Source organism: Dromaius novaehollandiae, chromosome 2 (assembly GCF_036370855.1).
Source record: "Dromaius novaehollandiae isolate bDroNov1 chromosome 2, bDroNov1.hap1, whole genome shotgun sequence".
Classification (NCBI taxonomy): domain Eukaryota; kingdom Metazoa; phylum Chordata; class Aves; order Casuariiformes; family Dromaiidae; genus Dromaius; species Dromaius novaehollandiae.
In genome coordinates this window covers 141,391,234-141,418,599 of record NC_088099.1, presented here as the reverse complement: position 1 = coordinate 141,418,599, position 27,366 = coordinate 141,391,234, and the positions used below count along the sequence as shown (strand labels likewise).

Sequence of the window (27,366 nt, the reverse complement as noted above, 5' to 3'; positions counted from 1 at the left end):
GGCGCTTACAGGATTGACGGTGGCTGCATGGTGGTGTCAGAACAGAACATTCCACAGCACTGCAGAGTGACGTAGCTTCTCTGCGACTAGAATCTGGAAAAAGCGATGGTTTCCAAGGATTCTCAAATAGCTGTAATAAATTTAAATTTAGAATAGTGTGCAGTAAGACCAGGAAGACACACATGAGAGTTTCACTTATGCACATTGAGTAATTGTGTCAGCTTTTTAATCGGGTTTGCCAGGAACTGCAGAGTGCCTGTGCGTTACCTGGTATGCCTGCTTGCTGCAGACTATTGAGTCCCTGCAAACAGGGTTTTCCAGGCCCAGCTCCCACTGCTTCTTTTGCACTTTTATGGGAGATACTTTTAAATCTCTGGGCTCTCTGAAGCTGTCTTACTAGGTGAAGGTGACCCACTCCAGGAAAGTGCACCCCAGATTTATTAGTTTTACCTAATACTCTCAGCCAACTCTAATGAGCTTAATATATTACCCAAAGTAAAGGCTTTTTCTCGTTGCAAAACCTGAAATACTTACGTTATCCCTAACAAGAATTATTTTTCAGTCATTCTAGTACCTCTCATTTAGAATTCCTAGGATGGGCCAGAGCCATTAGATCTGAGGATCTGACTTTTGTGATACCATCTCTCTGAAAAATACCTTAGAAAAAAAAGCAGTTGCTGGGCCTAGGTGTAGAAAAACCTTGGGAGCCAATGACCTGGTCTTCAGCAGAGTGAGCTAGCATCTGAGCAGTCCTCTCCAAAACCCTACAGACCAATGTATTTGGCATTGAGTATTTGGAGGCCAGCAGGCTGTCTTTTCCAGGTCAAGGTGCTGTGCTTGGCATTCATGAGTTACTAGCATGTGAAGAGGAAATGGAAACCTACAACTAATGACTCATGCAAAAACCATTTAACTTGGTAAATCTGAATAGGAGGCTCTTAGCATACCCATTCCAAATATTTGGAGAGGAACAGTTGGTTTTACATGATTGAGGCAAGAAACAGCTTTCCAAAGAGAAATGTTAAATAAGTGAAGTGAAATCTAAAGCTTAAGATTTCTTTTTTTTAATTTATGTGTGTTGATAATGCATCATTCTGTCACAGTTTAGGTTTTCAGAGAGATAAGCACATAGTAATCTAGCCTTACTATTTTCTTTTCCTCATACACTAGTGGGCTTCAAAAAATGGAACTCCAGTAGAATGACAATAGCAAAAAAAAAAAAAAAGGCAGTTGTTCATTCCTAAAACATAGGGCAAATTCATTACTCACAGATGTTATTATAATTAAGGAATAAGAACTGTAGGCTATTAAATATTCTGCTTACTCATGTGTTTGATTAAAAAGATAATAAGGCATCTCAATAAGCCTGACTCACCTAGTATTTTCCTGGAGATTTCATTTCTCACTAAAATATAAGGTTTATGAAGTATTTATTTTTTCCACAGTCTTTTTCCAGCAGCTCACTGCACTTCTGTCAGGTGATGCAATTCACTTGAAATGCGTATTACGTGTCCCTGTGCATCACCTACAGACAACATGTTGGTATTAGCAGCTTGGAGCTTGAGAGGTGGTTGTTTGAATCTTAAAGGAGTATCTTTGGTCCTGGAGGTTTCTGGGGTGGTTTTACTGGAGATCAAAATAATGGTGCATACTCCAGTGAAAACTGTGCACGTTTGTAGTAGTAACTTGTGCATCCCATCATCTGACACCTCATTTTCCCCCCACCAAGCCTCCCAGGAGACATTACGAAACCTTTCAGTGGGTTAAAATATTTTCTTGTCTTTGGTTCTCACTGTAAATCTTGTATGTTTTGCAAAAAGTTTTCTGTCCTACAGAGATTTGCTGTTGAATCGTACCAACTGCTACCAAAAGACATCTCTATAACGAAAGTATTGTGCCTCAGAAGAGGGTCAATTCCTTGTCAGATCTGGGTTAGTAAACTAACCAAATGCAAATCTTCCATGCTCTGTCTTTTTTTGAAGTTGAAAAAATATGAAGAGAAATCTTGAGGTTTCTGAAGAGGAGAAATTTCAACAAATTACAGACTTTTTCTTCTATTAAAATTAAATTGAAAGCATCCTTTAACATCTTTGCATTGGTTAATCTATTTGTAATCTTTTTGTTGTGGTGCTATAACCTCTTCCACTGGCAGCTATACGATCTTTCGTGAAACAGAGGTCCTTTATTTAACCAGTAGAGAGTCTCAGGCTTTTATATTAGATTTAAAATTCCCATGTTTAGTTTTCTGCTGGGAGGAGTTAGATAATGTGTAATTTTCTTGGAACATAGTTTCAAATGACTCAGTTTAGCTATACTAAAATAATTTGCTTTTTTTTTTTTTCCATTAATAAACCTTTTTATATGAAAGGCCATAAGGGCTGCTGATTCCAACAGCATGTATGGTCTGAGAGGCGTCATTGTATGCTATGGGATCAAATTAATATTCAGATTTAACTCATGGTGCTTAATCTATCATAAATAATCACTAAGATCAGCACTAAAATTTCTTCTAACTCTTTATTAAAGCAAGCTTTCACATTAGCAGCTATGTTCTCCCACCCTTTTTAGCTATAGACAGGGTTTTTTGTAGCCTTTCTTCTGTTAACTGTCCTTTGGGGAAATGAGAGAAAGTTTGTTGGATGGGTGGAAGTGGTTACTGTTCTTGCTATTGTGTGAGTCAGATCCTGTCTCTGAAGAAAAAATGAGATGAATGCACAAAAACTGGGAAAGAAAAGAACAGCGAAAACTGAAATGCACAGTCTGTTCCTTTGACTGATGCTTACAGTGCTGCTGGAGAAAGGTAAGTATGACAAAGATGCATGTTCTGAGACCTGGCAAACATATATCAGCTTAGGACTGTGCAAGAACTTGCTTTTAGCTGCCTGTCTGGTCACAGGCTACAGCAGTGTTGCAAAGCATCAGGTTTTGGCTGTCTGGGTCCAATCTTTTTTTGCTGCTGAGGGCAGCAAAGGTGGAGTGATATGGCAGTATATCCTGTGCTTCTATAAAACACTGATCATGATGTAATATAAAATATGCTGTATTCAGACTACCCATTCTAGCTTCAATGTCAAAGTAAGATGCTTCCACCCCACAGATGATTGATGGAATAGGTATTTTGTAATTTTTTGTTATTAGTCAAACCTTAAATCATATGAACTTAATGAGGTTCACACTAAAGTATGTAGGAAACTGACTGAAGCAATCACAGAACACATTAGCAAATTCTTTTTGAGAATTGTGATATATTGTTGAGTTTCCAGAATTTACAAAACACAAGACAAGGGAATGATTAGCCATGGAGGACCCCTGGAACAGAGTATCTGAGACATGAATAACAAACTAGATGTGAGCCACTGATGTAGACTACTGAGGAACTAAAAAGGAAGCATCAAACTGGAATATAGATTCAGGGTTCCGTATGTAAGATATTAAATAATTTTCCTGTTTTACTCAGTTCTTTCTGGGATACTGTCTCCAGTTCTGAGCATCCACATTTCAATACAGGAGGGAAGACAATCAGAGGTCTAGAAAATATGACCTATACAAAAGATCAAATTCTAAGGGCTTATTTGACCTAGAAAAGAGACATGGGGAGAAATGAGAACAGTGCTCAAATATATGAAATGCTGTTATAAGAAAAAGGGTAGAGAATTGTTCTCTATATCTATTGGGAGAGGAAGAAGAGTAATGAGCTTGAGCTGTGGTAAAGACTATTTAGACTAAGACCGGGGAAAAAAAAATCTAATGTTTAGGATAGCAAAGTCCTATTACAGATTGTGCGATCTCCATAATTTGAAGTTTTAAAATCAGATTATAGTTAAACAAATATATATTGGAAGTGACTTAAATGTGGCTGATTTTCCTTTGGGCAAAGAGTATAAGATAAGTAATCTCTCGATCACTTTTAGCCCTCTACTGTGTTCACTGAGTTTTTGACATACCTGTGATCCACTGATTTTTGGTTCCATGCTTCTCTATCAAACACAAGCTTGACATAGGGAGGGTGATAGACCAACTAATCCTGGAAACCATTTCCAGACACAAGAAGGACAAGAAGGTGACTGGGCGTAGTTGGTATGGACATTTACAAAGTGGAAATCATGCTTAACCAACCTGATAGCCTTCTACAGTGAGATGACTGGCTTGGTGGATGAGGGGGAGAGGAGTGGATGTTGTCTACCATGACTTTAGTAAGGCTTCTGACACCATCTCCTGTAACATCCTTGTAGGCAAGCTGGTGAAGTATAGGCTAGATGAGCAGACGGTAAGGTGGATTGAACACTGGCTGAGCTACTGGGCTCAGAGTGTTATGATCAGTGGCACAGAGGCCAGGCACCAGTGATGTCCTCCAGGGGTTGATACTGGGGCCAATACTGTTTAGCGTCTTCATTAATGAGCTGGATGATTGGACCAAATGCACCCTCAGCAAGTTTACAGATGATACAAAAGTGGGAGGAGTGACTGATACCCCAGAGGACTATGCTGCCATTCAGAGGGACATCAACAGGCTGGAGAAACGGGCACAGAGTTCAACAAAGGGTAGTGGAGGGTCCTGCATGTAGGAAAAAAGCCCCCACATGCTGGGGGCCAGCTGGCTGGAAATCCGCTTTGCAGAGAAGGCCCTGGGGTCCCAGTGGACAAGTTGACCGTGAACCAGGAACGCACTCTTCCCGCAAAGAAGGCCAGTGGCATCCTGGGCTGCATTGGGCAGAGCATTGCCAGCAGATCAAGGGTGGTGATCCTTCCCCTCTCTACTTAGTACCGGTGAGGCCACACTTGGAGTGCTGTGTCCAGCACTGGGTCCCCCAGTACATGAGAGACATGGGCATACTGGAGTGAGTTCAGCAAAGGGCCACAAATGTGACTGAGTAAGTGGAGCATCACTCCTATGAGGAGAAGCTGAGAGAGCTGGGACTGTTCAGCCTGGAGAAGAGAAGGCTTAGGCAGGATCTGATCAATGTTATAAACACCTGATGGGACAGTGCAAAGAAGACGGAGCCAGATTCTTCTCAGTGGTGCCCAAAGACAGGACAAGAGGCAATGGGCGCAAATTGAAACACAGAAAATTCCATCTGAACAAAGAAGACACTTTTTAATTGTGAGAGTGGCTGAACACTGGAGCAGGTTGCCCAGAAACGCTGTGGAGTCTCCATCCTTGGAGATATTCAAAACCCATCGGGACATGGTCCTAGGCAATGTGCTCTAACTGACCCTGCTTGAGCCAGGTGTTGGATCAGATGATCTCCAGAGGTCCCTTCCAATCTCCAGTATTCTGTGATTCTGTGATAGTTGAGCCCAATGTCTATGCGTGTTTTTAGTTTTGGGGTATTTCTCTCGTCTCCTTATTTTTTTTCTGACTTTATAAAGGAGTTTAAAGGGGGCTTTTAAGAATTTTCTTCTCTATGAGAGCTGAGATTTTTTTGTAACTCTTACCAACTCATCATATATTCTTTTATGCTTAGAAATAATAAAAAATAACAACAGTAGAACTTGGTCTGTTAGCCTTTAGAAGTTAAAAATCACAATATGACTGTAGCCAGCATTCTTCAAAACAGGACCAGGGAGAGAGAAGTTAATGAAGAATAACCCTTAAGAGTCAGAATCCTAAATGAGCCTTTTCTGTTATGATAAATTCTCCTTGACTTCAGCTGTTCATGGTGGGATGAGAGCTGCACACGTATTTTCAAATTTTGTGCTAAGAAATACAATACTTCAGCCATTTACAAAGATTGAAGTGTGACCTCTGGTCTGAAGAACTTTTCACCAGTTCTTACAGATCTTGCCAAAAGGGATTTAGATTGAGACATTTTAGAGTCTACAGCACTTTTAGTTCAGGTTCCAGTTGAGAAATCGCTGAATAGTCAACTTTATTCTTGAAAAAGAGCAGAATTGGAAAATATGGCAGAAATTGATGCCCATATATATAAATTGTGAAATGAAAATACGATGTTGTAAATATTTTAAATCAACTCTTATATTTCTCTTTATATCGACTGTTACGTGGCTCTTTCAAAAGGCAGGATGAAAAAAAAAACCCACCACCTTAAATGAATGACAGTGGAACCACTACAGTGATTACCAATAAAAGGATTTTTTAATGTTGATAATATAGGAGTGAATAGCAGAAATGTCAGACGATTAGTTAAGACTTTTAATAAGTAAACTTTCTGAAAACAGACATTTGTAATACATTCAGGAAAATTTCCATTACCAGATCTTGGGCTGTATTCTTCAATAGACTAATGACAAAGCATAAATACCCTTCACATTGTATTGAATAAATATAATTCTATTTTTATTTTCAAGCACTTTCAAGTAAAAGTGCTTGAATGTATCTATTTAATAAATTAATATGTTAAATTACTATTTTATATCCTTCTGTACAGTCAGATGACATCTTTTCTCTAATTTTACATAGATGTTATTATCACAGTAACTGTAGTTAAAATGAAAATTGGTATCATATAATTAGTTTAAAAGTTGAAACAGGAAAAACTATGTATTTTGAAGTTGAATCTGCTGCTACTATGTTCTGCAGTGTCTGTGGTGAGGTAGAAAAAAAATTGTAATGCCTCTTTTTGTCATGATAGCTGATGAAGTCATGTATATGCTTGACATATTCTGCTTTGTCTTTCGAGGTTGTTCTTCCTAGTACTTACTCCCTTTCGAATTAGTCCAGACGACTACAGCTAAACCTCCTCTCTATTTCTTCATCTTCCAAAAGTTTCTATTTTTATTTTGGCTACCTAGAGATTCAGGTCTGTATAATTCTGTTCCCTATTTCTTGGCAGTAGTTCATCAAGTTTGGCTGATTTTATTTTTTTCTGAGGGGAAAGGGCTTTTATCTCTTACAAAATACAATGCTTGGGAAATACTGGCCTGATCTTATAATGCCACTATAGTTCATGATAGTGAAGAGGAGTATAGGAAAGATGTTCATCTGCTTTGGTACCAGGAACTGTTTCTTCTCTCCATCTCTTCATCTCTTACCTGTGGAATTGCTTATCATTCCTGCACTCCTCTGCTCCGGCAACTTGCGTAACTATATTATATTTTATCTGTAGCATAGCAAATGATATATGATACATAGTGTCTTAAATGGATTGTAGTCAGACAGAAGTAGGAATTTGTTTTCTAAACTTGATTTTATTAAATTATTCATTTAGGATATGCAGTCAGAGAGATTACCTCTTTTCTGTGCTGACTGACTAAGACCTGCCTTTCAAAATTTGAACGGTTTAAATAGATTACGAACATTTCTTAAAGGTTTTAAACTGTCTTTTGTGATAATTTTGAAAATTATTACCTAAGTAGTATCTTTGGCCTTAAAGCCTTTTTAAGAAAATACTATTCCAGAGTTCACAGCTCCTCTGCTTGAGCCAGTGCAACTATTTATTGTTTGAGCTGCACTGTAAATGACGTGATTGAAAAGGTCTGGTTAACAAAAAAAGTTTCCAAAATAAATACTGTTTTTTAAAGGATTCTGTTGTGTGTGCGTAAGTGTGTGTGTGTTGTTGTTTTCCTAGAATCTGAATCATTTCAGCTCAATGGTTTGCAGTGTAGTCCTCTGTGCTTTTTTATTGGTACAGTTAAAGGGAGAGCAAACAGGGACAGGAGTTAGAAGGTAGCATGGGTCTGAAGAGAATGAGACTTCTTTTGCTACTGGAGAAAATCTGTCATCACACTATGCCTAAAAGCAGCAGACTGCCTACTGCAAATGATGTTCATTTCTTCAGCTCTGAGGAACGATAAGTTCATCGCCTTTTGTGTCTACACGGGAGAGTCTTGATTTTGGGGGAGGGGGAAGGGGGTGGGTAAACATCAACATCTTTACATCTCTTCTGGCTTTATCATGCTTTGTAAATAAAGAACAAATAAATTCTGATCAGTCCTGGTTACTCCCTGTGAGAGTCTTTTCAGCGTGCATGCTGTTTTCTGTTCGCATGCACATTCACTGCTTAATTAATAATAAATAATCAGATCATCCAGCAATTGGGTCTAGAGGAGAAGCAGTCTTTTCTTTTTTTTTTCTTGTCTCTAACATATTTCCTAGGAACTCAGATTTTAAGACAATCTAGATCATAGAGGAACGTTCCTTTATCCTGAAATCATAGCAAAGGCAGCTGTGTGCACAGCCATGAAGGTGAAGGAGGACAAAATACTCAGGAGAGATGGTTGGTTTTTCTGTCTCATTTAAAAATCAATACATTTCTTTAGATTACACATAGAGAGCATGCTAAGAAATTTTCTCTCTCCCAGCAGAGTAGTTAGGATATGCCTTGAATTACATACAGGCAAAGATAGATGATCTAATGAGGAATGAGTGATAGAAAACACCAACATCACAGCTTTGTACCTACTATATGGATTTTGTGACAGAAGTTCCACTTAGCTATGAAACAGGGAAAGAAGCATATATGGTACTATTCAATGTAGGCAAGGAAAAGGAAAAAAAAAGAAAGCAAATGGAAATGAAGGCTATCCTGAGGCTTTGATGGTCATATTGTTATTTAAAAGAACGAAAAATGGAGGTTAAAAAAAAAGGATGAAATAAAAATCTGTGAGGTCACCTGAGCTGTCACTTAGATGAAGAGGCAAACTGGTAATTCTTTTTTGTTGTCTTTGTCCTAAGACCAGAAATATTTAACTTTGTTTTGCAAGAACAAAACATCTATTGTGAAAACTGTATAATTCAGGGGAAGAGCATACGACAGTCATAATTTAATTAATTTGTAAAAAAAAACCCTAGAAATGTAAGAAGATTAAATTAACAGGATTACAAATGTAATCTTAACAGACAATAGTATTAGATCTTTGACAACTGTATGGTTCCTGTAAAAGAGTGTTGACAGATGAAATAGTCACCACAGACAAATATATGCATTTAAATTTATATATTTCTAAAATACTTTCCCCTCAGAGAACACAAAAACTTATTAATGAAGAAAATACAGAATTAATATTTGTAAATGGCCATAATGCTAGTGACCCTTGTAATTTACAGTAAACAAAATGAATTGTTTATTAAACTGCTGATACTGAACTGACCTTTGATCAGCAACATTGAAGTTTTCATTTGCATTTCAAATAAATCAGTCTTTACATTAGCATTTCATCTGTCTCCATTTGCATAGGATTTCATTTTATTGGCTCATTTATTTTTACATCATTTAGCTGCTTAAGAAGCTACTAATCAGTTAGCTTCAAAAGCTGTCAAACTAGAACTTCAATTGTTTAACTGAATTTTAAAGTATACTTTCTTCAAGTGTTAAGATAATTAAACAAAACAGGAAAAAAATCAAGCTAGGCTAGATGTTATAGATAGATATAGATGTTATAGAGAATAAACGCCTTGCCTGTTTGGGTAAGGTTTGAAGAAATGAACTATTTCTTTTCATTTTGAAATATATTGTTGACAGTGTTTCACAGAACTTAAGACCAGAAGTAATCAGCCTCACTGTTTGTATTTACAGACCATTGCATTTCTTCTGGTTAAGACTGTATGATCCTAATGTCTCTAACTAGACATAACTTGTTTTTGCTGAAGCATAGCACTTGCTGTAAAATAGTTTTTCATATTGTTTTGTTCCCGATTTTTTTACACTATTGTGAAGTACTCCAAAAATTTAGGTGGTGTTTTCTTGAAGTACTCCAAAAATTTAGGTGGTGTTTTCTTGGCATTGGGTAGAATTACTCAAAAGGCCCCAAACGTATCTTAAGTACTGTTTATAAAAATAATTGTAACGTGGTTAGCGTGTGATTTAGCTGTGCACAGGAAAGTGCTTGGGTAGTAATCTTTTGGATGGGCCCATCAACATGTGAATATAAAGAACTTAGAGCAATGTATTTGTTAAATGTTATATGCGCATTTTGTTATCTGCTCCTGAAGTTTAAATAATATTTAAGATCCTTAGGTTCTTTTTACGTTATTAGTAATTTTTTAAAGTTGCTTATGATTAGTGAAATACAGCAGTAAGTGATTTCTGTAGTTAGAGAAATTTTGTTTCCACTGAGCGATTGCTTTGGGGCAAGAACAAAATTAGGAATATTTCTTGTTCTCTTAACACTTCACTAGTCTGTTGATTTGTTTCTAAGCAGTCTTTTTTCCATGGATGGCCTGAATTAACTGACTGCCAAGTCTTACTTAGAATTTTCCTTTGCATGTTACCGTAACCATTATGCTTAAAACAAGCCATTACATACTGTCTTTTTTGTAGCAGTCTGTCAAAGCTTTCCTAAAGTACAAGTAAACTATTGCTTCATCCCCATCAGCTGTCATTGTCACTTCATCAGACCTTACGTAAGCATGACCTGTTTTGTATAAATCCATGTTCGTTTTTACTTGGCTAAGTATTGAACCAGAGTTCTTTCTATCTCTTTTTTTCTATTTTTTTATTTTTCTTCTCCTCCCCTTTGTTCTGGCAAAAACTTTGTAGAATTGTGATGCTCCTGAAGTTTCTTTTTTTATCCAGGTGTCCCCAATATTATGGTACTGGAGTCATTCCCTTTCCATCTTTTAGGTTATTTCTTTTGAACTGCTAAAATTCTATGTAGCTACAAGATTTTTTCCCTTTATGTGCAGTTCTTTTATTACAAAGGCAACAATTTTCAGGATCTTCCTTGGATTCAGTTGCTGTTTTGTGATGCAGATTTCCCTCTTCCTATGGAAAATAGTTTGTTCTGTTCTTACTTTTCACAATTTACTTTGCATAGTAGCTTTCATTTCCACTGGTCTTGCCTGATAGGCTTATTACCTCCTCCTAGATTTCAATATCCTTCAACTGCCCTAAGTCCCATTTGTATTTTGATATATTTTGTTCCTGCTTGTTGCTTTTAGTCCTGTAGATAAGTATACTGGATCTGGTCTCTTCTGAGAAAAAAATAATATACTTTGTTCTTCTAATCTTTCTTTTTCAGATCTGAAATTGTTAAGTGTTCTCTTCAGGCCATTTCCTTAAAAAAAAAAAAGGAAGTGTCAGTAGTTATCCTGTCATCACACAGACCCGCACTGTATTTTAATTATCCCAATTACTTCAGCCGTCATTTTACATGCCCTTTCATTTTTTTCCTTCTTTATACATAGAATCATAAAGTCACAAGATAGGATCATAAATTTAAGTTGGAGGGAACCTCAGGAGGTCTCTAGCACAACCTGCTCAAAGCAGGGTCAGCCATAAGATCAGTCCAGGTTGCTCAGGGCTTTATCCAGTTGGGTTTTGAAAAACTCCAAGGAGGGAGACTGCATAACCTCTCTGGGCAACCTCTTCCAATGCTTGTGTCTCCTTATATGTGTCTTCTTAAAAAGGAGTCCAAAAAAAAGTCTCTTTATATCCAGTTGCAGCCTTTTTTGTTTCAGTTTATGTCTGTTCTCTCCCATCCTCCCACCATGTATCACTGTGAAGAGCCTAGCTCCTTCTTCTTGATAACCTCCTTGTACAGGTACTGGAAGGTGCTGTTAAGGCCCCTGCAGCCATCCCGTCTCCAAGCTGGCCAAGCCCAGGTCCCTCAGCCTCTCCTCACAGGGCAAGAGCTCCAGCTCTGACCATCTCGGGGGCCCTCTGCTGAACTCACTCCAGTGTATCAATGTCTCTCTTGTAGGGCAGGCAGAACTGGATGCAGGACTCCAGAAATGGTCTGATGAGTGTTGAGTAATAGGGGTAATCCCTTCGCTCAATCTGCTGGCTGTGCTATTGTTAATAGAGCCCAGGCTGTTGGCCACCTTTGCTGCCAGGACACACTGCTGGCTCGTGGCCAGCTTGCTGCCCACCAGAGCCCAAAGGCCTTCACAGTTTGTTCCATTGCCAGAAGTTCTTCCTTTCCAGCTACAGGACTTCGCTATTTGTCCTTGCTGAATTTTGTAAGGTTCCTGCCAGACCACTCCTCCAGCCTGTCTAGGTCCCTCTGGGTGGCAGCCCTGCCCTTGAGCGAATCAGCTGGTCCTCCATAATTTGGTGTCATCTGCAGACTTGATCACAGTACAGTCCATCACCTCCTCCAGATCATTGATAAAGATCTTCTCTTGTATTTCTGTACAAACATTTGTATGCCATATTTCTTGCTATCATACAATCCTTTCTTAACAGAAAAGGTTTTTACTCTGTTATTCTGTACTCAGATTTGCATGGGTTTGAATAGTCAGTGCAAATCTCATTAAATTATCCTTAAATATATCTGGTTTAAATTAAAAGTTTTACTAAGATTTTTGTGCCAGTTTTACTGTGTAAAATGGCATCTTTAAGATGTATCATTTTAGAAGTCACATGGCTATTAAGAAACTTCTTATTTTGGAAGACATAGTCTGCAGAATGTAACTCCTAGCAGATAAATGAAATTTCTCATCTGTTGCTGTGCAAAGTGAGTCTCCTTACTTTAAACAGCCTTTCTTAGCAGTTTAATTTAAACTGACTGTTTTGAAGACTGTGAGGACAATTCTCACAGGCTGTTCTGCCCCTTTCCTTTGGGGGCAGTCATCTCTGGCAGAAAGGGGTAACATTCAGCTCAAAGGTGCTAGCTGTCATGCAGCTACCTTTGGTAAGTTGGTGGAACGCTGTGGGAAATGTTATGCAAGAGAAAAAATGTCCAAAGTCTATACTAATGTTCTGTTTAGCATATCTCTTGATATGCATGATACTGACTGAATCAGTCTTGTTTTCAAAAAAAAAAAAGAGATAGCTGTGCCTCAAGGAGAAGGAAGGTGATGCTGCCAGCAAAGATTCAGCTTTCTTAGGTGCCAAAATATCCAGCACCCTGCTCTTGACTTTGGCATCAGTCACCTTCAGGGGAGGATGCTTCAGCTACTCAGCAATTTTATATCTGTTGTTTTCCTCAAATAGCTTGTCCTGCTTTCTGAGAAATCGCAGTGCCTTATATCATCAGTAACATCATTATTATTTATATCCACAAAGAGCCAGGAAGCATCAGAGCCCTTCAGTTGAAGTGCTGTATGAACATAAAGGCAGTCCTACTTCCTAACATAAGATGTTTAAAATATAAAAAATGCTTGTGAGTGGTGTTGTTTTGTGGAAAGAGAGGTGTTCATTGATAATGATTGGAGATCATGATTGAATCATCATTGAAGATCATGATTGAAATAAATGGAATAAATTGTTGCATGTGGCAAAATTCCACTGATCTTCCTGGGATGATGGACTGTGTGGTTTACAAATGTGGGACCTGAACTTCTACATCACAACCTAAATGCTTTCAAAAACTTAAACCAAGGAACCTTGCTACTTCTAAGAGAAAAGGGCACCCTGACTATCTTTATAGTGCATTTACAAATTTAGGTTGCACATTCTGTAATGAACTATCTAAATGACTTGAGATAATTATGCATCTATATGTAAGGCAGGGTTGAGCTGCAATCCTGAATCTCATCCACCCTGAGGGTGCATACTCAGTTTCTGAGCCATGTATCTCATGGTATAGGCATAGCTTATGATTGTCAGGCTAACTAGGAAGCTAAATAGGGAACTGGAGTATGATTTCCCAAGACCTGTGGGGAATGTACATGCTCAAAATCCATTGATCTTCAACAGGAGCTGGTCACTTAGTGTATTTGGAGGCTTTTGAAATTCCCAACCAAGATAGCTAACTTGAAACATGCATTTGTTATGCTCTCAGTATAAAGTGACTGATGTTAGTGAGTGACAGGGAGAATGATTGCATGGAAAGAGAAATGTACTGTAGGCTGATGATATTTGTGCTGCTTGCTCAGCTGCAGGGCTCTGAGTCTGGAACAACAGAGCATGGAAAGGAAGAGGGAGGTTCCTTTCATCGCTTCTTTGTAGCTGTACAAGTGAAGGAGCCACACTGATAAAAAAAGGGAAATGCTTTAAAAGCAACTGATGAATTGAGACAAAAATGTTACTGCCCCACCCTGCAATAAAATATGGTGCTTTGAAAATACCAGTTCAATGGCTGGAGATAACAAGACATTTTACATGGCGTGACATGGAGATGTGAAGTTCCCTTGAGCATCTTACAAATTTAGGACGGAGCTTGTAGCCAAAAATCCTCCTGTCAGTCAAATCATGTAATCACAGCTTCTTCCTGATGAACAAAACATTTATATTTAGATTGCACATTTACATAAAAAATCAACTAAACTAGGTTAGAATTATTTATTTTGTAAGCCACATCTTTTTGCTTTGAATTGAACTTTTGGGAGTAGGGCAATAAAGGTTTTATCAGCACCAAAATTACATGTTTTGAAGGCCGTGGGAGTGTGCAATAGCATTCACAAGCTAAGTGAACTGCGGTTGCAAGGCCTTCTGGCAGGCTCATAGTCTCATGGGAAGGGACCTGCTGGCGCCATGGTCAGGGGGTCCTTGACCTGGAGCAGCAGGTGCCTGTGTCAGCTCCCAGTTGCTGTTTAGATGCTCTTAGGGAGAGCAGAGACCTGGAGCACTGTGAACAGGGGCTGCAAGAGAGACTCAGCGGTTTGCAGGGCAGAAAGCAGGGCAGGCGCATGCCGGGTGCCCAGAGCACTGCTGGGGCTGCTTCTCATGGTTGCTCTGCTCAGTTTGTGCAGCAGTTACAGTCTTTACTTCTGGCTCTACTGGAAGCTTCTTCTGACATCTTTGGATCTGGGCTCCTGCTGGGAAAGACTGAGTCCTGCTTTGGGAAGGTTAAGCTCACAGACAGCAGCAGAGAGCCATGGCTGCAGCTATGGCCCACAGCAGTAGCTGGCACAGTGGGGGCGTGGAGGGGCCTGGCATCTCTGCCCAGGATTGCCGCGGGCTCCTTGGAGATAGTGCCATGATGGTCTCACCATGTTAGAGGGCATGTTCTGGCACCAACTGGTGCTAACGCACATGGCACGTTGGAAGCCCCAGCCCAGAGGGCACTCTGGGGAAAGATGCCGCTGTCTTAATGTGGGGCTGCAGCTCCTGGGGCCTCCCATGGTGCTGGGGCAGTGGGGGCCCCTCCTGCAGGAGCTGCGTGCTGGTGGAGGCACTGTGATGCTGGGCGAAGGAGCTGCAGAAGAGGCGGGCAGGCTGTGCACCATCAAGGAAAGTGAGGAGGAGATTGACAGGGTTCTTGCAGAAAATCTGCAAAAACAAGAGCCAGAGACACACAAAGTGAGGAAAGAGGGACAGCTGCAGATCATGATTAAACAGGTAGCAGAGGGTGGCTGTCAAGATGGGAGAGGAGGGAAGCTTGTGACTTCTGGAAGCAGAAGAAGGGTTTCTGCTCCACCAGTACACAAAGCACGGGGATTAAGCAGGAGGAATTAGAAGTCTGTGCACAGCTGCAGAGCTGTGACCATATTGGGATTATGGATACATGTGGGGTAGTTCTTGATTGCATTGCTGCCATGGATGGATACAGGCTCTTCAGGAAAGATGAAGTGGGCAAGCCAGGAGGAAGGGTTGACTCTATATAAAGGAATGGCTCAAGTGCTGAATGAGCCCAAACACAAGAAGGAAGTACACAGAGAGTGGAAGCAGCAGCAGGCTACTTGGGAGGAATACAGAGACATGTAGGAACATGTAGGAATAGAGTCAGGAAAGCCAAAGCTCAACTGGAGTTGAAACTAGCAGGGGAGGTGGAAGGGAACAAGAAAAGTTTTTGTAAGTACAGCAGCAGCAAAAAGGAAGGCTAAGGAAGGCTAAGTTTGGGCCCACTACTCAGTGTGGCAGGGGACCTAGTGACAAGCAACAGGGAAAAAAGGCTGAGCTGATCAATGCCTTTTTTGTCTCAGTGTTCACTGGAAAGGCTTGTCCTCAGGCCTGCCAGGTCCCTGGGCCTCCTAACAGAGTCTGTGGGTGTAAAGCAGTACATGCGGTAGAGAAAGTTAAGAGTTAGGAATCACTTAACCCACATGGAAATACATGGACCAGATGGGATGCATTCAAGGGTGCCAAAGAAGCTGTCTGATGCCATTGTGAGGCTGCTTTCAGTAGGATAAGTCAACGGACACAAGTTGTAACATGGGAAATTCTGATTAGATATTGGGAAAAAATATTTTCACCATGAAAAACGGTGGTCAAATACTGGAACTGTCTTCCAAAGATGTGAAATCTCCATTCTTGGAGATAGTCAAGACTCCACTGAACATGTCCCTGAGCAACCTGATCTAATTAGACCTGCTTTGAGTTTGGGGGGTTGGACTAGGCAGTTCTTTCAAATTTAAATTATTATATTATTTTATAATATTTTCATATTTTTATTTTTTATAAAAGGGTTGGAATTACTTTTTGTTCAAATAATAGTATTTCTTGAGGTCCATACTCAGTAGGCCCAATCCAGGAAATTTCTCATTGATGTTAATGGTTTCTTTCTGGAATAATGTTTATTTACTAAGGTAGTCATTCAACAAACTGTTTAAGCACCAAAATGTAATTTAGATTTAAATTTATGTAGCTATGTTCAGAAGGGCAATTCAAGAAGATACTGCTTAGGTGCTGTGAGTACTTCACATAGGCACATGATTTTCCCTTTCAGAGACAGGGGCTTTTAGATGTTGCTCTGCCAGATAGCACTATACCTAAGTCTTTTGTTGAGTATCTGTCTAGCAGCTTCAGGTTTAACCTTTACCAGTAGGAGCTGGTCTTAGATTTGTTAGCCCTGTGCATTTTTATGTTTCTCTAAAATTGCTAGGTTTTCTCTGAAGTTGCCCTGGAAGATGTTTACTAATATACTTATTGTTTGGGATATTAACAGCCAGGTCCTGAGTTACTTGGTCTAAAAATCTCTCCCTTTCTTCACAACCAGGTCAACAAAAACAGCCTGTGCAGATCATTACATTCATAAATGTGAAGCAAACCACCCGACCGTCATGTTTGGCACTAAGAGGTCAGTTTTCATCTTTTTTGTTATGCTTTTCATCTCCAAAAATAGTATAGCTGATGCGAGTCTAATCTGAAAACTTTATTTGTTCTAAATGTATCATTATACAAGATACATGAGCTGGATATATTGCACAAGCCGTCGCATCACACTGAGGCAGCTTACCAGTTATCAGGTGATAAACAGTCATGTGTTTCTGTACCTATAGGACTTCAACAGGAGATTCTGATTTCTCCACAGAATAAAGATACTATAGACCATTCTTCCTCTTCGTTAACTCCCTGATTTTTATGCTTGTTGGCAGGCATTTAGTTTTTTAGCACAAGCTTATTCCCATCCCCACTAGTCAAAGACTTCAACACATACGTCCCGGTAGCATGGGAGCTTGCAGAACTTTTGGCCTGTGCAGAAGCAACCTTTAATGTTGCACCTACAGCAATAGCTCACCTTTCCTGAATTTTTGTGAAGAGGGGAGACTAGCTTGCCCCTCTACGAAGCAACATACTGCATTCTTCCAGGAATCAGGGGTGGCTAATAAAATTAAGAAGCAGTTTGGTTTTCTGAGGCATCAGCTCCCACACCAGTTCCACAATGCTTCAGTGTGAGCCATAGGCCTTTCACAACTCAGGGTATGACCCATGGGCTGACTGAAATGTCTGCTTCCTTTGAGTGCCTGCAAGTGTGGGAACTGCTGCCTCATACTAGAACAAATTCAGTGTGGTATTTTTTGTCTCTCTGAAGTGGTATTGACTTCTGATTCTGGACACTGTTACCTTGAATACCATCACAATCAAATACAATGCTCAAATGAAGTACATTTTTAGAGTAATTTTTCAGAGAAAGGAAACTTAGGTCTTATCTTTGGGTAAATACAGAATATGTTATTTTGGCAATATGAACAAATTTAAGATTACTGTTGCTGATGGTATAGTAAGGGAATTGCAAACTTTGTATTTGAGGATTTGTGCTTTTAATTGATTGCCTCTGCAGAATATTAACACTCAAGTTAACCAAATGCATTCTGCTAAATGTAATAAATTGTATTATAGTTGAGCTGGGTTAACTATTTTTGCTACCATTTAATATTAACCCATAAGAACTCCATCTAGGTTGATTTAAGTATTTCTTCTTCTCCGGATGGTTTTTTTTGTCTTTCTCAGCATTATAAAGTGATGACAAAAAGAAGAGTTGTGTCTGATAGCTTTCTTTGAGTAGCCTTGGAAATTGATTCTGTAAATTTTTCTTCCAAACTGAATTTTGATTACTCTGCAGATGGAAATTCCTCATATGGAATTTTAAAGAAAATGCAAAATTCTCTTGCATGTCTGCAAACAAGAGTTTTTATGAGAAAAGGTATATCTGGGCAAAAGAAGTTCTCTGCCGCTCCTCTGTATTGGAAAGAGAAAATATAACCATATTCAACTTTTAATTGTTATGTTTTGCTATTCTTCACTTTATTCATACTGTTCTGAACAACATATGATAAATAAAGGGCTTCCTGCTTCTAGCAGGGAAAGAAGCAGAGTGGACTTTCACACAGTAGTCTCCTATATGTAAACTGAGAAAATACATCATGTAATCTTGAGATTGCTGCCATATTTTAATTAGGCAGTGGTTGACTGTTAGGTATTCCGTTCTCACAAGTGCAGTGCATTTTAAATTTAATTTTCATAGATGACTGTTAATTGTGAAGAGCAAAATCTTGGGTTTTAAATTGATCATTTTTAAAGGTTATAATCTCCTACAAATAGATTGCCCAAGACCAGTGAGAATGTTTGAAAATCTTGGTTTGAAATATTAATTCTCTTCATAAAAAGCATTGTATTTACATGAAAAATATAATTTTTCTGTAGGAAAAGATGAGAAAGGTTTATCTTCTTCTAAAATGAATTTTGAATTAGTTCTAACAATACATTGCCAATTATAATAGCCACACAACATTTAACAAAATCACAGCACTCCAACTTAAAGATTAAATTGTCTCTTGTCTCTAGATTGCCAGAAGCTACCAGGTGTATAGTGTCTCAGGTCCTTTTTTTTATTTTTACCCTTTTTTTAATTTTACATGCAAAGTTTATATTCAACAGATAATCCCTGTTGAACTGATGGAATAATGAAGTTGGTAAAAGTAATATCCTATCAGAACAATTATGACAAAATTAGCCTATAAATGTGGAAATAATTTCTCAATTGCTTTACGAGAAACTGCATTATCAACATGAACTGACATTGCTTACAGAGAGGTGAATTTCTCTTTAATTCAAGTTAATTTGAGAGCTGATCCCATGCCTTTAAATGCTCAACTGTTGTGTTTTCGCTGTGTTGTCTTTTATTCTGCTCTCATCTTTTTCTCTACCATGTTAATTTTTCACCAGTTAATTGAATCTACAATAGACAGCAGCATGGAAATAGCAGAGGTCAATATGTATACCAATGCATTTCTGATGTGATGTATTGTTCATGTTGTGTACTCATTTCAGTCTTACGAGAGCAATTGCCAATAGCATTCTTCTCTTGTGGAAGGGAAAATTATGTAAGCGACTCTAGAAAGGAGTTTTTACTTTGTGGGAACCTACTTTTTGTGGGGCAGAATGGAATTTGCTCTGCAAATAGATAGAGTCAGGCCCCAAATTAGCAGTTCCTCAGGATTTGCCAGGACTCTGGCTGACTCTCTATCTAACACTGGCATCACGATGTTCAGAGGTACTCTACCCTGTGGTTCTATACTTTCTTCAGTTTGGAAACCTTACACTGTATAAGTCAATTAAATTATTTCCACGTGGCTGGAGAGTATTTCTCCCAGATGGCATGCTCAGTTCTCTTTTCCTTCCCTAGCCTAGATCAAGCACTTCAAGTGCTGGCCTACATGACTACATGACTAACCCACAGTGCCCAACTATTTTGTCCCTAAATAAGCTTAGCAGACTGAAGCAAGAAATTGTGCGAAGTGGGAGGTGAGATATATGAGTACCTTTGCTCAAGCATATACGTGATATGGCTCAATTTCTGGAGCTGCATCCTTTTTCCCCCATTTTGAGAAGTTTGCCACTTGGCATATGCTTGAATTGGGCTTGTGGTGAAGGATACCACCTTTTTACGGTGAAACACCCAAACTCCCACTGATATTTCTGGCTAGTTAGAAGTTAGCTGGCGTACTGAACTCTGGCTGAGTTGTGTCTTGCCATGACTGTGCGACTTCCCTGTCCTCTTCCCTCCCCCCAACGCCGTTGGTCTGAAGCTCAAAGAAGTCCATAGAGCTAAGGAAGGAGCTAGAGCTTGCATGATCTGTTGTCAGTACATAGACTGTTGAGGGCTAGTGTCAGTTAGATGAAATTCAAGCTATTCATTTCCTTTCCAAAGGAAAGATAGAACAAGGTGGGCAAAAAGAGGAATGCTGATCTCCAGGCACTCTGATCACCCTGATGTGAAGTCAGGGTTTATTTTTATTGAGGTCTTCTCTGTGGAAAGCTCTTTATTTACAGGGTGTGACTTTACCCAGAGGTGGCTGGCAGTTAATGCTGCTGGTAGCTTCCACTAGGTGTCCATGGTTCAGTGCTTGATGATGGACAGCCCAGTTTGTGTGAACTGCAGTGCCGAGAGCCCCTTGGCAAATGGTGCAAATGCTGCATAATACAGCAGTCATTCCTGGAGTTTGATATTTTTCTTTCCAAATCATATTCTGATCAGCCATTCAAGAAAGTTGTTGCAAATTTTCTTAGACTAGGTCTTTCAGAAACAATTTAAGTCCTATGATAAGTAGAAAAATAAACCTTTTTTCCTGAGTCTACTTATATTGTCAGGTTTATGAACTTAGATGATAGCTGAACTGGGCAAGTAATGTGATGGGTTAGAAGGAGGATGAGGAGATTTGGAAAGAAACATCAGCTTTTTAATCACTATCAAACACTGATATCCTATTCTTATATCCGGTTTTCTATTAGAAAGTCAAGAAAATAGTGTTCCTTTATGAGTTCCTAGTATCAACATACTATAGGGTGTTCAAGATAATGTAAGCCTAGTTGCTTCTTTCCCTTTGGCTGTACGGCTAATTATTCTGCCTTGTCCAAAGGTGTGCTGCAGAAAGGCTGTGGTTGCACATGGTTGCTAAATTTCCATCCATATTTTTATTGGCAATAGACCTGGACCATTCTTATGTTTATTCTGACACCCCTGCCAGGTTCCAAAGCATGGCCAATAGATGGCAAGTAAATTGTCTTCTGTTACTGAAAACTGAGACTATGTGACATAGATAATTCTTTTTTTTTTGGGGGGGGGGGGTAAGTTACCGACATAATTATCTGGTTTGGCCTTAACTCTCATGGTGCTCACTTTGCCCTTTCTTCTCCTTTTTAACAGAAAGTGACACTACTCAAATAAAGCTATAACGTGCTTTATGTCTTTTGCTCTATTATGCAATTAACATTGTTATTGCTGAACTTCGTTATGGTAGTGAATTGCAAAATAGTATCTATTGACATGGAGTCTTTTTAAGTTTACTACCATTTCCCAAATATGATCCTTAAATGTCTTGTGATATTTTATTGCTTCTGGGTCTGCAGGCTGAATAATACAAAATGATATGGTAGCTGTGGGACTTGCTTCCTAATTCAACTGGAGTAGACACAATATAACATACAGAAGTATATAAGGCAGTAGAATGTGAGACATACTATACTGACTATCTCTTGGTTTTCAAGGTTTGTTTCTCTTCTGCACATATGATCATCTTATCCAGCCTGTGTCATGCTTAATGAGAGCTGAGATGTAATAATATATCACGTAGCTCATAACACGAGGTAACCCACACCTTCAGTGAATCCTCAGTCTCTCTGTTTCAGGGTTCATCTTTCTGACACAGGTTGTGACTCTGTCTTCTGATAACCCATCACTTCTCTCAACAGCATTTTTTCTAGCTGTAGGTAAGCAAGGAGAGGAGATGGAATGGAGTACGTGGACACAGTTATGAGTGATTGCTTGCTGACATCAGATAGCAGCAAGGGAAGATCTTTCTTCTTCGCCTTAAATGTTCACACTATCCCAGTGCCAACTGGTCCAGGATGTAAGGGGCTACGTTCTCTGCACTTCTTGACAGCTTTGTATGTTTGTAGCTTTAGATCTCATCCATACAGCAGAACTTTCCTGTGGATGGACCATTTATCTTTATCAAGTGTTTCTGTTTTCAAATCATTTATCTGCTTAATTTTCCTCTCATGAAAAGAATCTTCTTGTTTGATTTGGTCTTTGCCACACACTACTTTCTCTGATCTCTTCTCACTCAGTTTCCTGCTTTCTGTCTATCCTTTGTCTGCATACCTGCTGTGCATCTTCTGCCTCTTGTGCTCAGTTCACCCACTTGGACTCAGTTCACCCAAATTCTTACCTACCTGCTTGTGGCTAAGTCGGTCCAGGACTCTGTACTCACCTTCTGTAATGCAGTAGCTAACTTAAATGTGAACTTCTTGAAAACTTGTCCTCTGTTAGCTTGAGTCTCACTTCCCTAATCACACCTCCTACTAGAGGGAGAGGTGAGATTACAGAGAGTTTTGATCTTTCTCCATCTGATAATAATGAACCCAAAACCCAAAGCAGCAACGTTAAACTAAAGAAGTAATAGGATGTCAACAATTTGATTTGCCATGGATCCACAAAAAGTGTCCTGAAGAGTTTACAGGAGATAACTATAAAAAGCCCAGTCAGTGTTCATACTTTGAACCCAAAGGTTTAAGCCCCAGTAAGCTGGTTGCAAGTTACAATTATACAACAAAATATAGAAAATGTGTATTTTTAATTTACCAATCCATCTAAGCAAAGCTTTTGCTTCCTATACATACAAATAAAATCAAAGAAAAAGCAAGCAGCTTTAAAAAAATTTTGTTAAGCAACTGCATCATTAATGAGTATGAATATTTAAATATAGTCTATGTTTATACAAAATCTAAAATATAAAAAGTTTAATTTTCTGTTTAAATTAATCTGAAATGATCAACTTTTTCTCAATTATTTTTTAAAGAGGGCTGTTTTGCAGTAAGGCTCCCCCTGCCTTGTGTGGAGCCTTTTCAAAGGCATGACTTGCATGAGTTAAACAACCAAACTGGCATGTATATTCAAATTTTTTTATCAGAGAAAGTCACTTCCTCCATTTCTACTTGCCCTTTATGCTGTAGCTGTAATAGTCAGAATTATTTACTTCTCCTATTGTGTATCTTTGCTATATATTGGAGTTTCTGTAAAAGGGTCTGATTATTTCCTGCAGATTATAGGATTAGACTTGCACTTGAGTTATGAACTTTAATACTGTAATTTGCAGCTTTAAGCTGCAAGTGGCTAGCACTTGAAATTACAAAGTGGACCTAGCATCTCAGTAACTGAATAGTTTTTGGCTTTTTGTTTTTCTTTGAATTGCAGCATTTCTGAAGTCAGTGGAAGTCTGTCTTCTCTTTACGAGCCATAATTTCACCTTAAGTTTCTAACAAATGCTTCGTAACTTCAGTGACATGTTATCAGAAGCAACCTTTTCTATCTAGTCCTTCTTTGTCACAATAATTTCCTGGCCAATTCAGTGGTTTTCGATTGTGTTTCTGATGCTGCTGGAATAAGTGGACGTCCTTGCTGTCCTGAAACAATTATGCAGAGTCCTCTCAAGGTTATTTGATGCTTTAATGGAATTTTTCTAAAAGAAACACATGGGTCATTTTGCACATGAACAGTAGTATACGATTCTCTGCTTCTATGTGTATTTTTGACTGACATACTGGTATTTTAGGATTAAATCATAGTCTTGTTTGTGACATGCTTAATAGGTCTAAGATTTTGCCATTAGGTACTACCTTTGCAATCGATGCATACATATATATATCCTGTAGACTGTTTAATACCGTGGCTATATCCTTTACCAAGTGTGATGGAGAAAAAGCTGTTTGCTTTTTCCTTGCAAGAAATGCAATTTGACAGAAAACATGCTAAGGCAGGATTGAAGACCTATCCTGTGGTGCAATAAAATCAGTTGAAGGTGAAGATACTCATGCCATGTTTCAGCTATTTCTTCTTGCATAGGGAAGTATGAAGATATTTCCCAAATAGAGATAGGCAACTTTTGCTCATGCTCAGATTTTGTGCTGACCTTGGACCTCAGTGCCCTGTAGATATTTCCACTTGTTGATACGTTTCCAGTCCTAATAGAATTGTTCCTATTGGATTGTAGCTGTAAAAATAACTTTGTAAGAGTTGTCTCATTTTCAAGAAATAAAATTAGATTAGAGATTATGAGTGCTGTTACACCTGACACTTAGTCTGAATTTAAAACAACACCAGTTTAATTTCAACTTAAATGTGAAATGTACAGGTATGATCATCAGCTCCCAACAGAATATGTGGCATTATCTAGACTCTGCTATGTCTCTCACATGTAGAAATGCCTACCTTGGTGGTCAAAAGTATGTTTTTTTCTCAAGGTTTGCTATAAGCTTATTAGGTATCTCTCTGAAACCTTCCATTAGTCTTCCTAAGCAGAACTGGTATAATGTAACACAATTGTGGTGTTCTGCAGACTTTTTCAAATGCTTCTGGCAATTACATGATGTCTTAGATGTTTCCCCTGCTTCAGATGTTTCTTTTTTAATCCTTTCCTACAATCATAATACTGTATCAGACAGTTTAGCTTCTCTCTCTGTATTTTTGTTTCCTAACAAAAATCCCAGCATCCTGATTAAAAACCCCTCATTTTGTAATGTGATGTCTACCTCCTGCTTGCATGTATAAAGCCCTAGGGTTCAATTTTCAAAGTGGTGAAGAGTAGTTATCTGTACAAATACTGTTTTCTGCTAAAGGGATTTGTTCATGCTGCTTCCTGGCACCTTTTTAAATGTTCATATTAGTGATTTATTTTATTATGGTGTTCCAGAAGATACTTAGTAAAGTGTGTTTTGATCCTGCATTCAGTAGCATGAACTAGTCAGAGGGAACAGGACCAACTAAATGGCTGAGTCTGTGTGGCGTTGCCACAGAGACTGGTTGCATGTTGTGGGCTCCGTATTTATAGGGTTATAAATTACCTATTTTGCTGACACTAAAACAAATGAAGGAAAGTGTCAGCACTGCTGGCGTTCTGGCAGGAAGTCTAAGTACAACTTGGTATGCCTTGTGTATCTAGCTAATGCCTCTTCGATGGAAAGTTTTAATTAAGTGCATGTCTGTGCATGCAGAGAAGAAATTAAAGGCACTTGAGAAAAAGCAAATGTATCTGCTCCAGACTTATTGAGGAGTAATTGCTGAGAGAGCTAAATGACTTTCAATTAATTCGAAAAAATTTTCTTAAATTTCACCAGAAAGTACAAGATCAGTCTGAAGGGAAATTTATAGAATTAGTCTGTAGGTCTAATCCATTTGCTTCATACTTGTCGGAAGATGACATGGTAGTACAAGTTAGAGGTAGGGACTGTGAGTCTAATCTGATATGCTGGATTTCATTAAGCTCTGCTAATGTAATTATCAGAAGAATACTGAAAGCTGCTTTACGTATACCCACTATTTTTGATTTGTCATTTCTGTAACAATTTCCCACCTTCTAAGCATCCGAAAATTTATTTTTACTACCAGAATAATTTTTATAGAAAATCTCATATCATTAGGTAGCTATGGGAATTTTAGCTCTGTTTTCTGGTCCTTATAGTTACAGGGAAAAAAAAAATCACTGAATTCTTTTCAGACTATTTAGGAGAGAAGGATAAAGCAATGCAGCTAGGCCTATAATGTATACTACATGCAGGGCAGCTGAGGGAAAGCCCTGTGGGCTAGGCATTTATTTCTCTTACATGCACAGTGGCTCACAACTGAGATGCTGGAAATCTGGCTAAAGCCACTGTCCTCAGCCTGATCCACCTCAGCTGCTACCATTGCTGAGGAGCTAAAGCTCGGTGAAGGCTGGTGTCCTGTGTTTATCATTTCTTTATAAAAGAGCATTCATTTAGCATAGCGTTCTTCAACACAGCATTCCTCTTAATTTTTTTTTAGACATATTTACTCCAGTGTTTTGGAGCCCTACCTCATCCAAAGAGCTAAAGAAATGGACATTTGTGACATTTAACTGCCGAGCAGCTGCAAGGCAAAAGAGAACATATAAACCTTTGGTTTTGATTTGCGTTATAACACTTATTATGTTTCACCTGCTAAACAGACAGGAATATTGCATTAAAGGTTCACTAAATTGTTGAGATATGTGAAAGGTTGCAGCAAACTCTAAAAGCTGCAATAGTTCCTTCCTCTAGGAAAAGCCAAAAAGATAAGATTGGAAAAGTGCAATACTTAGAAAGTCAGAAATGAATAATAAATAAAATAAAATAAACAAATAAAAACCCCCAAACCTCCAACACCCAAAGACTTATCCTTCCTCATCAGTAAGTCTTTCTTGTGTTTCTTTATAAATGTCTTCATAAATAAACAGTTTGCTTTTTTAAAATAATTGGTGATGACTCAATAGCTTATATTTATCATTGTGTATTTTAAATATGCAGACTTCAGCAAATCTACGTCTACGCTTTTGGGGAAAAAATAAGGCTTTAATCGTACTCAGATTTAGACTCCCTTTCATCTGGTAGTTTACTTGCTTCCTGAGCTCTGTGTTTTGTTTTTAAACTTGCTCTCCTACTTACATAATTTTACTTTTGTAGAGATTTTAATTAATTTTTTTTTACCTTAATCAATACTAGTCAATAAAACAGACATATTTATAGAGATTTGTGCTTTGTTTCATATACACCAGTTAGTGTTTATAATATTCTATCCTTAAAATTAAATGCTTCAGATATAGAAAGGGAGGTAAGCAATATTGCAAATGGCAATGCGGAGGTATTTTTTATTATTGCTATTCATTAAATCCCCCACAGAGTGCTGAGTCAAGGAGCTGCTGTTTCTTTGGGTATCTTCTGCTCTGCCTAATGAATATTGCCACAAGGCTGCAATATAGCTGTGTTTCTCGTGTTAGTTAATGCGAAAGAAAAGAGGAGAGAGCCTGTAGTTTTGTTTTCTTGGAGAACGTCAGATATAAGCTGTGGGTCCTCCTCTCTGAGGAAGCATTAAAGCACCTGGGTGTTGTGGCGGAGAATCTTTCCCTTCAGGGGAGCTCTCTAGCTGTGCAGATCTGTTGGAGGCTGCTCCGCTCGTACTGTGTTGGGGCAGGGAGAGTGGAAACTGTCAGTGTCCTTGGGCTAGGACAGGACAGGCATGACTGAGCAGAGCTCCAGTGTGATACTGAAGGAACAGGAAGACAAATAAACTCTAGTTAAACACACAAAAGTGTGAAATTACTACTCTGAGATGGCTGTGACGGTTTCTACCATACAGTGAATATTAGGTGGGTTTGCCCTCATTAAAAAGGTAATATTCCAACATTTCAAAGAAAAATGTGGCTTTTGCAAGTGGAACAAGACTTTGGCTTCAGGACAGATGTAAAGACAAAGAGAGACTGTTTGTTTTTCCAGTCATTCACATGTGTCATGAGAAGCACTAAGAACAGAAAGAATAACAAGATGCTTCATATTGTGATGACTTCCCATAGGAGGTTCACTTGGACTC

At 38.7% G+C, this 27,366-nt stretch overlaps 1 protein-coding gene across 7 annotated transcripts in view; it reads left to right on the top strand.

The window, feature by feature from the left end:
- OXR1 (oxidation resistance 1) overlaps positions 1-27,366 on the top strand; it is a 276,903-nt gene that overhangs the window by 27,036 nt on the left and 222,501 nt on the right. For all 7 annotated transcript variants that reach the window (XM_064507616.1, XM_064507617.1, XM_064507619.1 and 4 more), the window contains one exon: positions 16,723-16,803. In XM_064507616.1, the coding sequence (XP_064363686.1) occupies positions 16,787-16,803 (17 nt within the window). In that variant the 5' untranslated portion in view covers positions 16,723-16,786. Of the gene's footprint in view, positions 1-16,722; positions 16,804-27,366 lie in introns of those variants that run through there.